Genomic DNA, 16861 nt, shown 5'->3' on the forward strand with positions numbered 1-16861 from the left:
GACTATTTTAATAATACAAAGCCCTTGGCCACACTGTAGAACTCCAATAGATTGCTGTCACCTTCCCAGTTCCAGTTTTTAAATCCTGAGTCAAGTGCCAAAAAAAAAAAAAAAATGCATGGGGAAGGATGGCATGTGGAGGGTGTACATAGAGGGGCACAGTGTGGTGACCCTGTAACCGGAGTCCATCGTAATGCCAGTGGTACAGCTAGAGGCGTAGAGGGACAGCATGGCCTGGATGGCCATGTACATGGCTGGCGTGTTGAAGGTCTGGAATATGATCTGGGTCTTCTCACGGTTGGCCTTGGGGTTCGGGGGGCCTCAGTGAGCAGGACGGGGTACTCCATGGCGGCCATATGCAGCTGATTGTTAAAGGTGTGATGTCATATCTTCTCCATGACATCCCAGTTGGTGACGAAGCTGTGCTTAATGGGGTACTTCAGGGCAGGATACCCCTCTTGCTCTGAGCCTCATCACCCATGTAGGAATCCTTCTGGCCTATGCCCACCATCACACCCTGATGCCGGGGTTGCCCCACAACAGAGTGGAAGACAGCCCTGGGGGCATCATCACATGCAAAGCCAGCCTAGCACATGCCAGAATCACTGTCAACCATGAGCACAGGATACTGTCACCCTTGGCTGGAGGTGTGTAGGCTAGCGAAGGCGGTGTAGACTAGTGAAGGTGGAGGAGCGGTGAAGAGTTGGGCCTGTGCTGGTGGGTGGATTTGGTTTCAGCTAGTAATATTTTTTTCTGATATATCTCTTGGGAAAGGGAAATCCTATATAATAAAAGGCTAATATGCAAATTGTCCCGTCCACCGGGAGTTCAGCCAGGGGGTGGGGCCATCTGGCCAACCACCCGTGGCCCCTCACCCCTGGCTGGCCAGGCCCGATTGGCCCCAATTGGGGTGGCCGGCTGGACCCCACCCGTGCAAGAATTCGTGCACCAGGCCTCTAGTAAATGAATAAGTAAACAAATGGAATTATATCATACTAAAAGTTTTTTTGCCTGTATAGGCAATCATCAACAAAATGAAAAAACAACCTCCCCATTGGGAGAAGATTTTTGTCAATGATACATTCAATAGGGGTTAATATCCAAAATTTATAAAGAATTTATGCAACTTAATAACAGAAAAACAATCCCATTAAAAAATGGGCAGAGGACCTTAACAGTCCTCCAAAGAGGAAATACAGATTGCCAGTAGCCATATTAAAAGATCCTCAATATCATTAATCAGAGAAATGCAAATTAAATTTATAATGAGTTATTGCCTCACAATAAATCAACAAACAATACACATAGGTGAGGATGTAGGAAAAGGGAACCCTTGTGCACTATTGGTGGGACTGAAAATTTGTGCTGCCACTATGGAAAACAGTATGGAGATTCCTCAAAAATTTTAAATAGACCCATCTTATGGGGTTATCAGTTCCACTTCTGAGTATATTTCTGAAAAAATCCAAAATACTAATTTGAAAAGATACATGCACCTCATTTACTATAGCTAAGATATGGAAGCAACCCAAGTGTCCATCAGTAGATGGTTAGATAAAGATGTGGTGCATATGTAAAATGAAATATTACTCTTCCATAAAAAAAGAATGAAACCTTACCATTTGTGACAGCATGAATGGACCTAGAGGTGAAATAAGCCAGTCAGAGAAAAACAAATACCATATGATTTCACTTAGATGTGGAATCTAGACAACAAAATAAACTAACAAGTAAAATAGAAACAGACTCATAGATACTAACTGGTTGCCAGATAAGAGGAATGTTGGGGGACGGTGAAATGGTGAAGGTATTAAGAAGTACAAACTGGTAGTTACAAAATAGTTACGAGAATGTAAATAAATTGCAACACAGGAAATATAGTTAATAATGTAATGTATGGTGCCAGGTAGGTACTAGACATATTGGGGGATCACTTTGTAAATTACATAACTAACTAACCATAATGCTGTATGTCCAAAACTAATATAAAACTAATATTGAATGTAAACTAATTGAAAAAAAATTTTTTTAAAGAAAAGAGAAACCACAAACAGGGAGAAAATACAGTTGACCTTGAATAACGTGGGGGTTGGGAGCATATAACATTTTTTAATCCTTGCCCATATATTCCCTGACCAGGACTCTAATCTGCAACCTTTTGGTGTATGGGACAACACTCCAACCAACTGAGCCACCTGGCCAGGGCTGGTGCATATAACTTTTGACTCCCCGAAAACGTCTTTGTTTTGGTATCCAGGACCATCTAACCTCCGATCCAAAACAGTATAGGTATTTATTGAAAATAAATCCACATGTAAGTGGACTTGCACATTCCAAACCCATGTTGTTTAGGGGCCAAATGTTATTTGCAAATTGTGTGTCTGACAAAGGAATATATTCAGAACATATAAAAAAAAACTCTCTAAACTTAACAATAGGAAATCAAGCAACCCAGTTAGAAAATGGGCAAAACACTTGAACAGACACTTCACCAAAAAATATACATACAGCTGGCAAAGGTACATAAGGAGATGTTTAATGTTATTACCCATTAGAGAAATAAAAAAACAAAAGCCCTGACGAGATAGTTATACACATATACATTACATATACATATCCTGCTAGAATGGCTAAAATAAACTACACTGTCTTAAATAAGAGTTGATATGATGTGGAGGAACTAGATCTTTCATGCATTTCTAGTGGGAATGCAAAGTTGTAACAGCCACTCTAGGAAAGTTTGCCAGTTTCTTATAATGTTAAACATGCAGCTGCCATATTCTTCTCCTGGACATTTACCCTAAAGAAATGAAAGCTTATTTTCACACAAAAATCTGTAGGCAGGTTCATAGTAAATAGCTTTATTTGCAGTGGCCAAAACAAAGGGTGAATGAATAACAAAGCTACATTCATACAACAGAATAATATTCTGTAAGAAAAAGAACAAACTATTGATATTTCACCAATCTGGAGAATCTCAGCGGCATTATATTGAGTGAAAAAGGCAGTCTCAAAAGATTACATATTATGTGATTCTGTTTATATAAAATTTTAATTGAAACAAGTTATAGTGATGAAAACATAATTGGCAGCAGTATATGATTATAGAGAGAGGTAGCATGAAGGACTCTCTTTGGAGTGATGAAACACTTCTGTATCCTGGCTGAGATTTAGTTTCCATTAATATGTGTATGTGATAAATTTACACAAAATCAATGTATGCATAAAATCTGAATAAAGTTTGCTTATAGTATTGTACCAGTGCAGACTTTCTCATATTGATAATGGTACTATTGTTATGTCAAATGCTGTCATTGGGTGAAGAATGCCCAGAACTACCTTTGCAACCTGTACATGAGCCTAAAATTATTTCACCTAAAAAGTTTTAAAAGCTACACTGTTAACAAAATGGAAAGGCAGGCCACATAGACTGGAAGAAAATACTTTCAAAACATCTGGTAAAGGATGTATATTCAGGATATATAAATGTTATAATTGAACAATAAGACAATATGGGCAAGAGAATTAGCTGTGTCATATATATATATATATATATATATATATATATATATACACACACACACACACACACACACATGCATACGTATATATGAATAGCACATACCCCCACAAAAGATGCTCAGCATTATTAGGTACCAGCAAATACAAATGTGAGCCACATAAAACACTAATGTACACTGCTAGTGTAGGTAAAATTAAGTGGCAGTCATGGGGTGTGGAATAGCTGGAGCTCTCATACACTACTATAGGATTGAAAATGGGTAGGGACTTTGGAAAATAGTTTGACAGTTTCTTACAAAGTAAAATATAGAACTCAGATATCCACTCCTATATATTTACCCAAAATGAAAGGGGGGAAATGTGTGAATGTTTTTTTTTAAAATATATTTTTATTGATTTCTTACAGAGAGGAAGGGAGAGAGATAGAGAGTTAGAAACATCAATCAGCTGCCTCCTGCACACCCCCCACCAGGGATGCGCCCGCAACCAAGGTACATGCCCTTGACCGGAATCGAACCTGGGACCTTTCAGTCCGCAGGCTGACGCTCTATCCACTGAGCCAAACCGGTTTCGGCAAAATGTGTGAATGTTTATGCTGGCAGCATCTACACTAATAAAAGAGTAAGATGCAAATTGACCATACCTTCGCAATGCCCACCAGCCAATCAGGAGTGAGTATGCAAATTAACCCAACAAAGATGGCGGGTTAATTTGCATACACAGGCATGAGGGGGCAGGGTGGGACACTTGCGTCATTGCCATGGCGATGGCACAGGCGTTCCGCACCGCCCCAGCCTCTCCAGGCCTCTGGGCAGCGTGGGAAGGCGGAAAGGCGGCTCCAGCCTGAGCAAAGGCAGTGTCGGCAGCCAGGGGAAGGAAGACCCATTCTTGCACGAATCTTCGTGCATCGGGCCTCTAGTTTATAATAACCACAAAACTGGAAACAGTCCACGTGTCTAAATGGTATGACTCACAATGGAATGCCACTCAGTAATACAAAGAAGCGTAGCATAGGTGTCTCTTAAACGTTAAACACATCTGGGCAAGTGGGAAGCCAGACAAAAAAATCCTATTCTCTGTGATGTTCACTTGTATCAAGATCTGGAAAAGGCACAGCTAAGCCATTTATTGGTTGCCAGGGACGGGGTAGGAATAGAGGACAGGATTGACCATACAGGGAAGCTTTGCAATAATAGAAATATTCTGTCACGATTTTGGTGGTGGTTACATGGTTGTGCATATTTATCAAAACTCATCCATTGCACTGTTAAAGTGGGTGAATTTTTAGAGCCTTTGCATGTGCTTTTTCTTCTGCCTAGAAAGCTCCCTTCTCTCCCTGCCTGGTTACCTCATACTCAGTGTTCAGGTCTTGCTCAAACATGACCTCGTTAGGGGAGAGAAACTTACTGAGCACACACTAGTGTGGGCTTGTTTCCCTTGCCTCATGGCTCTTTTCACACCCTGGTTTCAGCCAGCCAGTTAGCACACAACCGAATGTCTCTTTTTGTCTGAACTGCCAGCTCTGGAGGGCAGATGCGGATGGCTGCTGTGTCCAAGTGCCAGCACAGAGCTTCACTCAGGTACCCAGCAAGCATCCTACACCTGGGCTTGAGTGAGTCACGTGCTATGTCTCCTGTCCTAAGAGTGGCAGCTCTGGCTCCTGGGCAGGCTGCTCACCTAACCCGGTCCTCCATCTGTTGCCTCTGCACTGTGCCTGGAGGGTTTGGTGGCTATCACTGCTCTGCTGCTGTCACAGGTCTGTCCAGACTACGGTGAGCACTATGGACCCCACTTCTGATGTCGGACCACCCTTTTCTGAGAACCTTCTTCTGAGAAAGAAGCCTCTCCTCGCTATTGTTACTCTTTTAACAGAAAGGGAGACCTGTCCTGGATCTATGCTTTTTCTTTGATTTCCAGCAAGTTGGGAAACTGAAACACAGCCTTTTGATTCCCTGCTTTGGTAACAGTCAGTAAACTCTGGTGAGGCACCAAGAGTGCCTCCTTCTCTCCGATCTTCTCTCCCTAAGGAGAGGGGGGCATGTCTTCCATGCGAGCTTAGAAAATCTGATCTGCACACAGTCTGGCTACTTGAGGTTCACACATCATCAGCTGCTCTGGGCTCAGCCTTGGAGCACATGTGTAGATCATGGAGACCATTGTTGTTGTCTCCGGGCCAAGGGCAGACTCAGTTTCCAGGATAAATATGTATAATATTTGGTGAAGGGCCTGACACTTAACACTTCCCTGCATTCCTCTTCTCACTTCTGTCTTCCTCCCTGTCTCCCTACGCTGGCAGGTAAGGAGGGAATCCAAGTTTAGGTGGGAAGTTGGTCTGGATGATCAGTACCCATATTTGATCATCTGTGAACATAGTTGAGTGTTTAAATCATTACCAACTCTTTCCTTGAAGCCTCTGGTCTGCCTACTTAGGCAGAATTTATGTGCGTTGCCATTCCAGACAGTCCTCTCGAGTATTACCTGACTAGTTATTGATTATGGAAATGTTTCTCTGGGTCTTTTTTTTTTTTTTTAATTTATCCAAATAATTTACCCAACTCCTCAGTTGCTTGCAATTTATCTTCTTTTTTAAAACTTATATTTTTTGGACTTTTTTGTTTAGTTTTTTTTTTTAATTTCATCACATCTAAGAATCCTCGCTAATCGTAATACTCTCTTTCCTCTGGATTATTGTAATAGCTCACTAGTTTTCCTCTTCCAACTCTCTTACTCCAGCTTCCAGTGGCTTCCCCCTTCTCTCAGTATTCAGCTGTTAGAATCCAGTTCACTCATGAACCTCCACATGGTAGGCACAGCACAGTGCTAAGTACCTAGCATATGGTGGGCACTTCATATTTGTTGAATTAATTCTTTGTCTTGTAAGTCTTATCAGGACGTTATTTTTCTTTTGTTAGCATTTTTACAACTCCTCCTCCCACCGCCTCCGCCGCCCCTACACACACACACACACACACACACACACACACACACACACACACAATGGTTCTGTAGACCTAACTGATTTCTTGGTTTATGATGGTACGTGGGGAATAGGTTGGAGCTGGCTTGCGGCATGCCTTTTGTTTTAGGCCACTTTCATCCAGTAAGGATGGAAAATAGGCTTATTAATAACCAGTATTCAAATGGGTAGAGAGGGACTGCCTTGGCTTTTAATCAGGTAGTAATGAAAGAGCTGTGGTCAGAACTTAGGTCATGCTTTTGATGCCCCAAACTATTCAGAACAGTATTGTTTTGTACCCTAATATAGTGGCCAGATTATTATGACCACCTGACGTTTGTAGGCAAATTAGCCGTACACTGCATCGTATGGGATATGGAAGCCGAAGGCCTGTTCGAACACCTTTGCTGTCTGCAGTTACCAAGATAAAACGTATCCAATTCGCACAGGAACACAAGGATTGGACAGTCGAGCATTGGAAAAAAGCCATGTGGTCCGATGAATCACGTTTCCAGTTGCATCATGCAGATGGCAGAGTGAGAATTTGGCGGAAACAGCATGAAAGCATGCACCCCACATGCATGAGTACAACCCTTCAAGCTGTTGGGGGCAGTGTTATGGTTTGGGGCATGTTTTCCTGGCATGATTTGGGCCCTTTAATTCATGTGGAACAACGTCTGAATAGCACAACATACCTAAGTATCATTGCTGATCAAGTTCATCCTATCATGTTGATGGCGTATCCCAATGGAGATGGCTTCTTCCAACAAGGCAATGCGCCATGCCACAGTGCTCGTATTGTGCAGGAGTGGTTTCAAGAACATGAGGGAGACTTTACCTTGCTTAGGTGGCCCCACAATCCCCAGATCTCAATCCAATTGAGCATTTGTGGGACGAAGTTAAAAGAGCCATCAGGCAGCTGGTTCCACAACCATCATATCTCACAGAACTGGACAGTGCTATTCATCAGGCATGGTGTCAGATTCCTCGCATCACCTTTCAACATCTCGTGGAGTCAATGCCTAGAAGAATCACCGCAGTATTGAAGGCAAAAGGTGGCCCAACGAAGTACTGATGGGGTGGTCATAATAATCTGGCCACTCAGTGTATACTAAATGCTTCTCTCTCTCTCATATTTTCTCATTTTAAAAATAATGCTATCTTATATGTTCTTATTTTTCTACCTCTTTCAACCGTTCTTTCAACCATTACAACTTCGTATGTGTCACCACCGGATGTTGCGGGGACAGGCTCTTGTGGCGACAGCGCTGTGTGCTCTGTGTTAGGGTGAGACGTGCTAACGAGCTTACTAGCATGGGCGTCTGTCATCCTCCCAGGTGACACTAAATGAGATTGTGACTTATTTTCGAATGAAAGTTTCTCGATTTCTCACAAAAAATAAGGTTTCAGTACTCTATAATAAGCACGTAAAAAGGACTGGTTTCAGCCCTAACTGGTTTGGCTCAGTGGATATAGCGTCAGCCTCCAGACTGAAAGGTCCCAGGTTTGATTCTGGTCAAGAACACATGCCTGAGTTGCGGGCTTGATTCCCAGTAGGTGACATTCAGGAGGCAGCCAATCAATGATTCTCTCTCATCATTGATGTTTCTATCTCTCTTTCCCTTTCCTTTCCTCTCCGAAATCAATAAAGATATATTTTAAAAAAAAAAAAGGACTGGTTTCAAATTAGTAAAAATTTTGTTTTGTTTTTTCAATTACCAGTCATTTCCTTCAGTATAGCAGATGCTAACCAGGCTCTGTGATATTTTTTCTTCCTAAATGTTTTTTTAAAAGAAGCAGCCCTTTTAACATGATCTGGCATTTAATGTTACCCTTAAGTGAATGAGTGAGAACTTGAATTTTAAGATTGCATGAATTCATTTTGTTAACAATTTATTTTGTTCCATTTTGCAGCTTCTCACTCGGTGAATTTTGGATGAAGCCATTAAATTAATTGCTTGCCATCATGAGCAGAAGTAAGCGTGACAGCAATTTTTATAGTGTAGAGATTGGAGATTCTACATTCACAGTCCTGAAACGATATCAGAATTTAAAACCTATAGGCTCAGGAGCTCAAGGAATAGTATGGTAAGTTTTTACTTCCAAAAATTAGGCAAAGAATCAATAACTGCTATTACTTTCTCATCTCATAATGTAGATACCTTGGTGTAAATATTTAATTTGCCTCAAAAAATTTAATTAAAACTATAAAATTTAAATTAAGGCTATGATGCAGTAAGTTGTTTTGTTCAGGGATTAATGTTCTTTTTATTGTTCAGAAAACATATCCATAAGTCAGCACCACCATCTTCAAGGATAAATTATGATTAAATGCTTGGTTATAAGCCATGCAGAGACAAATATTTGTAACAGGAGAGAATAAGTGGGTGCTGGTTGATTTCATGTGTACATCTATTCCTAGAGTTAATTGTTTAATAAGAAGCTTCACTTAATCATCACTTTCACACTATAATGAAACTGGAAGTTCAGAAATCTTATTTTACACTGGGGAATGAAGTCAGCTATATCATCTAACTGTGTTTCAAAACTCTTATGTATTTTTAAAATTTAATTTACAAGCTAATTTCTACAAAAGGCCTAGACTTTATATATCAGCATCATTCCTTATAAACTAAGGCAGTCCTACTTATGATTTTAGATCACTAAGTTAGCACATAACTAGTGTTTGGGGAAATTTTCTAAGCCTCACTCAAGCACAGTTATATCTTTATTACCTCTTCTTGAACCAGATTTGTTTTAGAATCTATTAAAAAAATCATGTGTTTATGACCCTGCGATTCTCCCGGTTCTAGAAAAACTCCTGCATGTGTACATGAAGAGAAATGCCTAGGGCTGTTCTCTGGAGCACCGTTTATAAAACAGCATCAATCAGTAGACAAATGGAAAAGCGTGATATATTCATACAGTGAACTACATACAACATTTTAAATGAACTAGAGCTATATGCATCAATAAGGATAATCTCAGAAATGTAGTATTGAATTTAAAAGAAAGATACAGACTATACTTACATTATATATAGTTTTTATATAGTTTAAAATAGGCAAACAATACCATATGTTTATTGTGCATATGTATGTAGAAAAATATAAAAACATTCATAAACAACAAACTTAGGATAGTGCTTACCTGTAAGAATACAGAGAAAGAAGGGGGCTTTACCTATAATAATATATTTTTTTAAAAATCAGCCTGGCCAGCATGGCTCAGTGGTTGAGCATCAACCTGTGAACCAGGAGGTCACAGTTTGATTCCCAATTCGATTCCCTGTTGGGGCACCTGCCAGGGTTGCAGGCTCGATCCCCAGTATAGGGCATGAAGGAGGCAGCTGATCATTGATGTTTCTATTTCTCTTTCCCTCTCCCTTTCTCTATGAAATCAATAAAAATATATATGTATTTTTAAATCAGAGCAATTATAGTAAGACTAGAGGCCCTGTGCACCGGAGGGCATCCCTCGGCCTGGCCTGCACCCTCTTGCAATTCGGGACCTCTTGAGGGATGCTGGAGAGCTGGTTTCGGCCCAATCCCTGCAGGGTAGGCTGAGGGACCCCACTGGTGCTGGCCAGTTTCGGCCCAGTCACTGCAGGCCAGGCTGAGGGATCCCACAAGTGCACGAATCTAAGCACCAGGCTTCTAGTATGCATATAAGATCTTTGGTTAATCTCTTCCCACCCTCCCCTCTCCCCCTTTCCCTCTGAGATTCATCAGTCTGTTCCATGTTTCCATGCCTGTGCGTTGAGCGTCTGCCTTCTAGTGGTCAGTGCGCATCATAGCAAACGGTCCAGCGGTCGCTTAGGCTTTTATATATATAGAAGATGTTAAAATCTAACAAGTTTATATAATGGGAACACTAACATTTATTCTCTTCTGTATTCTTGAAGTAATATCCTATATAATAAAAGTCTAATATGCAAATTGTCCCCTTGACTGGGAGGTTGACCAGGAGTTCGACCACTCACTATGACATGTTTGACTACTCGCTATGACATGTGCTGACCACTAGGGGGCGGCGTGGAACATGGCTGGCGTCGGCGACATGGCGCTGGCAGTGGGCAGCAGTGGAGGCGCTGCCAGCCCCGATGGGCTCCGACAGGAGCGGGACTGTGGCAGGATGGTGGAGCCGCAGAGCGTGTGGCGCCAGGCCAAGGCGGGTGTGAGTGGGGCCCAATTGCCCCACCAATCGACCACAGATGGTGGCAGCGAGGGGCAGGGTCGCAGCCGGGTTCCTAAGTGCTGAGCGAGCTGGGCAGGGGTCCAGTGACTCAGGCGGAGGGGGGCGCGTGGGAGGCCAGTGGCCCAGGTGCTGCCAAGGGCCCAGAGATCAGCTGGGACTTGCCCTTTAATTGCCAGCCAAGCCTCGGGACTGCACCTGTGCACAAATTTTGTGCACCGGGCCTCTAGTATAATATCAAAAACTATAGAAGTTGGGTCATTTTATAAAGCATTTATGGCTGGCTGGTTGTCATTCTAACCAACTACATTTAACCAACTACAAATTAAAGATAAAATAGTGTGATAAAGTCAACATGGGAAGTATGCTGAAAGGCAGCCCTTGGTTCAGATTCTAGCTCTGTGATTTAATAACTTTGCGATTCATGGCAAATACTTCTAAGCCTGTTTTCTCTCCTAATTTATTAAATTAGAGTTGTGAGGATTGTATTCTTTATAAATTACTTAATATTGTTTGAAAATATAGTAATGTTTCTGTACCTTCACTTATTCTTAGGTGGGTGTATTTTGAAATTTGTGGACCACTGTTTAGAAAAAATTGCCTTGGAAGGGACCTTAGGCCAACTTAGCCCCTGTCCTAGCAATAAATATCTTCAAATTTTTGCTTCTTCTTTAATAAAATATTACTATGAAACAAACAAACATTAAATAAACTTTAACTCACTGTTGTGTTACTATCAGAATCAACTGAAGAACTTAATTTTTTTAAAGGCATTATTTTGGGTCCCAATTGGGTCTGAATTGGGACCCCGGAATCTCAGGTGTTTCTGATTTGTGCACATTTACTCATCAGCAATTAGAAATCTAATTTCCTTGGATATAAAATAGTATAACCTACTCAGGTATATTTGAACTTTTGAGCTTGAAATATTAATTTGATTTAGCAGATAAAAATTAATAAGAATGCATTTAGTGGTTAAGTTTTTTTCCTGAGCAAAATAAAAGATTACATGTTTATTTTATCTTCAGAAATGTGAAGGTCTAATTAGCCAAACAGTTTTTATTATGAAACTAAACTCTGAAGGTGTCTACAGAGTTGGCTTTTTTCCTCTCTTTAAATAAGCAGTCTAAGAGGACTAGAAAAGATAAACTCTGTTCATTGTTTCTGATGAAGTAGAAAGAGTGCAAACATAAATGAGGCTTTAATTTGGCAAAATACAGTGCAGTGTTAGCCTTGAACGAACAGTTTCCCAATTACTTTACTCTGCTACTGGGGAGTGTTCTTTCTCCTTTGTGAGCTGTTGGTGTGCTGCCTGAAGCTACTGTTATAACTGTGTTACAATCTGATTTAGGTTTACAGACATTGCCTCCTTCTCAGAAGATTCCTTTTCTGAAGTAGTCAAAATTTCTAAACATTTTGCATGACCTCTAATGTTTGGTTTTTTTCTACTTTAGGAGGGATATATATCTGTAAATATGACACTTTCTAGGTAAAGATAGTAATACTTATGTATGTTTTGGTATGTGCATGTATATACAGGGTGGTGCAAAAATAGGTTTACAATTGTGAGTACACAAAACATGGAGTTTACTCTTATATTATTATTTATTAATTACTGTTATTATTTTCCCTAGAAACAACTGTAAACCTTCTTTTGCCCTACCCTGTATATATATATGTGTGTGTGTGTATATATATACATATACATATTTATATATACAGGGTAGGGCAAAAGAATGTTTATATATATATAGGCAATAGTTATGGTATATATAGAATGTACAGATGTGTACATTATTATTTATTAATTACTGTTATTATTTTCCCTAAAAACAACTGTAAACCTTCTTTTGCCCTACCCTGTATGTGTGTGTGTGTGTGTGTGTGTGTATATATATATATATATACACACACATACATACATATATACATGTGTATGTATGTATATATATACATATTTATATATACAGGGTAGGGCAAAAGAAGGTTTATATATATGTAGGCAATAGTTATGGTATATATAGAATGTACAGATGTGTTTCTTTATGTGGTACCAATTTCTTAATATATATATTTCTGCAATATATTTGATAGGGTATGAGAGCTGTAAAACAAATTCAGGTTTCCAGTTAGGTGAGAGCCATTGTAATCAGGAGTGTGCTGACTTTTAAATATCGCATAAGCAGAAATAATCTTTTTTAGTTTATTAGGTGGTCCAATGCGAAGGATATAACTTCATGTCTTAGTCTTCTAGTCATATCTTAACTTTTTAACTTTCTGGCTTAACTTGGGCAAACTTCTGGCCTTATAGCAGGCAGTGGTAAATCCAGATGGCTTTAAAGTTTCTTTTAGTTATAATATTCTGTAATTTTAAGATGCTTTCCTTTATTTGTGCTTGAGTTTCTCTTACCTGTGATATGCGTCAGATGCCATTTGGTCAGTGTCACGGGAGAGGAAGTTATGAAGAGTAATGAGTATGATGTTATAGTTCCCAGCATTTTAGGTGTTTCATTAACAATTATGAAGCAGCTTCTGATGGCCTGAAATCTGGCACTCATCATTCTAACACCTTGATTTTTAATTCCCCCTCTAAAACAAATTTTAAGGCTTACTTTTCATATAATCTTTTGTATAGATACCTCTGTATGTCCCTTCCTCTTCCTGTATTTATGTTGTATCCAAAGAGGATGGAAGCGATGCACTTACGTAGAATTCTTCAGAAAATATTTTGAGTAGAATTTATGACCACATGTATTCTTTGTTTTCTTTCCCTGGTGGAGGTGCAGGATGAGTGTTCATTTAGGCTTTAAGCTATCTTTTGGACCTGAACACTTAGTAAACATTTGTGCACTGAGTGCCCATTTGTATTATAGGTGAATCTCGGAGGAGCCCAGTGAACAAGCAGAGTGTCTTCACAGTCACAGTCAGTTGTCTCTTGAGTCCATTTGCATTGTAAGAAGCAGTTAGTGCTGTACATTGGAATGTGCTGCTGTACAAATAGAAGAAACATGGTGATCATCAGGGACTGGAAACTGGTCCAATTGCATTTGTCTTTGGAGAATGTGAGGAATCTGAATGCATGTTTTAGAAATTCAGTTTTGCAGATTTTTTCTTACATTTTTGTTTTTTAATTTCTATTACAGTGCAGCTTATGATGCCATTCTTGAAAGAAATGTTGCAATCAAGAAGCTAAGCCGGCCATTTCAGAATCAAACCCATGCTAAGCGGGCTTACAGAGAGCTGGTTCTTATGAAATGTGTTAATCACAAAAATGTAAGTGGACATTTTAGAAAGTTTCTTAAGTGTAGATGAAATAAAGATTTGTTCATGAATACATGAATATCAAAAACGTTAAAAATAGTAGATGTTTTAAATTGTTCTTCTGGATTGAAGCATTGTTTAAAAGGTTTATATATCGCCCTGGCTGGTGTGGCTCAGTTGGTTGGAGCGTCATCCCAATCAGGGCACATACCCACGTTGCAGGTTCGATACCTGGTCAGGCACATGTTAGAAGAGGCAGACGATCAATGTTTCTCTTTCTCCTTTTCTAGCTCTAAAATCAATAATAAACAAACAAACAAATAAATAAATAAATAAATTTATAAATAAATATATTTAAAAAAATAGAAGGTGTATATATCTGTAGTGTGAATTTTTTCTCAACTTTATTATATTAAAAGAAAAACAGCTTTTGAAATTCAGATTGTGTACTTTTCTGACATGAGCACAAGTCCTTTGAAAGAGGCAGGTGTTTCCAAAGGACTCTATTTAGGCTTCATCTCCTCTTCCGCTTTAGTTTGTTGGCTGACATGTCAGGAAACGTTCTGTTGCACATGGACACTGGAGCTTTGTTTCCTGACACTGGGTATAGCCTCAGACCATTTCCCCACCCACTTCTCACTGGTCACCTCATGGTGAGGATAGCCAATGAGTAGAAAAACATTCCGATTCTATTTCCTAATGATTATAAGGACTTAAACATATAACTTTCACTCATGTTGAGAATAAGTTAAAGCTTACATTAAGCATACTGATACTTTATAATTATTTTAATAGAGTGATGTCTCCATGTTGAGAGGAAATAAATTGGGATTGAATTGTGCAAGGAACATTTTTATGAATGATTAAACCTAAAGTACCTGACTGGAGATGTTTTGTGGTGTTTCTCCGAAGGAGTTTACAAAATGTAGTCAGTTCAGCACATTTTGGTTGCAGACAACACCGTTTACTCCATTTTAAGAGTTAACGGTGTGCAAGCCTCTGTGTCACCAAGGGGAAGTTTTATGGAAGTTAAAATTTAGGCTCCTTATTTGGGGGTTTACAGTGTTAATTTGAAGACAAAACAAATGCATAAGGAATTAAAGACCAAATGATAAATTTTAACTGTCAAAGTTTAATACAAGTTTAATTGTGAAAGCATGTGGCTGAACAATAAACAAATGCTGAGATTTCAGGAGAGAAGATTGCTGAGCCTTAAGGAAATGGAAAGGCTTTGGGGAAGGGTGGACCTATATTATCTATATATATAAAAGCCTAATATGCAAATTGTCTCTGTGGGAGTTCAACTGGGAGACCAATCACTCGCTATGACATGTGCTGATCACCAGGGGGCAGCGCAGAATGAAGGAAGGCCCCAGCCAGCAGCCGGGGCAACTGGCAGCTGAGAAAGGGAGGCCCCAGCCGACAGCCAGAACGAAGGCCCTGGTCGGCAGCCGGAAGGAAGGCCCCAATCGGCCCTGATCGCTGGCCAGGTCTAGGGACCCTACCCAAGCACGAATTCATGTACCAGGCCTCTAGTTCTTAAGTAATGGGTAAAAATGGGATTGTTGGAGGAAGTGGACCTCCCCGAGAGGAAAAATAGCATTTAAAAAAAGACACATAAATGAAGATTAAGGTCAGTGATAGGGAAGTTGTGTCAGCCAGTCTTGTTTTGGTGGGAGCCAGGCCTGTTGCTTGTGGCCTTTTGCTGGTGCCTCCACACTCAGAGCTGCTTGTGCCCCTGGTAGCCTGTTTCCTGACAGTGGTGGTGTCATTGCCTTAGTTTGTATTAAAGAGATGGCCAATGACTCCTACCTCTTGAGCCTGGGCAACTGCACAGAAAGATGGCTCCATCAACTAAAGGAAGGGCATGGAAAGTTCGTTGCACGTGGTTAATCCTGTAGTGGGGGTGGCGCAGGTCCATCCAAGCATTAACCTTGCCACCTAGAGCAGTGCTGCCACAGAGGAGGTGCTCAAACGTGTTTGTTCATTGAACAAATATTAAGTAAAGATAAGGAGTCCTGGCCAGGTTCTTGGGTTAGAGTGTTGTCCCCTACACTGTAAGGTTGCAGGTTCAATTCCCAGTCAGGGCACGAACAGGAGGCAACTAATCTGTTTTTTCTCACATAGATGTTTCTCTCTTTCTCTCCCCTTCCTCTCTCACTCAAGAAAAAAAAACAAAAAAAAAAAACAGGCAATAAAAACATATCCCCAGGTGAGGATTTTAAAAAAGTAAATAAAAGGAAACAGGAATGGTAATGGAATTATTTTATTCCGTGATGAGTGGATGTTTACATAATTTTTTGCCTTTTCAACATTTTCATGTTCTACACAAATCATCTCTTTATTGGTCTAAACACCTCTGGCTTTTCCCAGTCACTTCTTTGGGTTTTTTTGTTTGTTTTTAAGTGTGGTAAAATATACATAACATAAAACCTCACATCTTACCCATTTTTAAGTGGTATTAAGTACATTCGTGTGATTGTGCATTTCCCACTCTTTTCATAGATGGTTTTGAGTTTCTTTTTTTTTTTTTTTTTTTTTTTAGAATTGAGTTTCTTTTTCACTTATCTTTGAGCACACTTTACTATGTTACCTAGAGCACAGCACTGCATGCCTGGGTGATCCCTCGGAGAGGAACTGGGCATGTCATTTTCTCTTCACTGTGGACATTGTACCCCTGTGTGAAGCCAGGTCACCATGTAACTTACATTGGCTGAGCAAGTTACTCTTTGTTGCAGGCCTGCTAACACATCACATCTCCTGTTTTTTACTTTCCCTTTTTGTTGTTGTTGTTTTGGAGAATAAGTCTAGTAGTTTCTGTTTGTCCCTATTAAATTTCCCCTGTGAAATCTGGCTCCTGCCTGGACTGCGGGCTTGCTTTCTTTGTTCGGACTTTCACTTGACTTCGTGTCCCCGTTCTGCTCAGGA

General features: G+C 40.1%; 1 protein-coding gene across 5 annotated transcripts in view; it reads left to right on the forward strand.

Annotated features, from left to right (window-relative positions):
- MAPK8 (mitogen-activated protein kinase 8) overlaps positions 1–16861 on the forward strand; it is a 139999-nt gene that overhangs the window by 69497 nt on the left and 53641 nt on the right. For all 5 annotated transcript variants that reach the window (XM_079793826.1, XM_079793825.1, XM_079793827.1 and 2 more), the window contains exons 2-3: positions 8393–8566; positions 13816–13945. In XM_079793826.1, coding sequence (XP_079649952.1) covers positions 8445–8566; positions 13816–13945 — 252 coding nt within the window. In that variant the 5' untranslated portion in view covers positions 8393–8444. The remainder of the gene's footprint in view (positions 1–8392; positions 8567–13815; positions 13946–16861) is intronic.

This window comes from Cnephaeus nilssonii (assembly GCF_951640355.1).
Source record: "Cnephaeus nilssonii genome assembly, chromosome: 16".
Lineage (NCBI taxonomy): Eukaryota > Metazoa > Chordata > Mammalia > Chiroptera > Vespertilionidae > Cnephaeus > Cnephaeus nilssonii.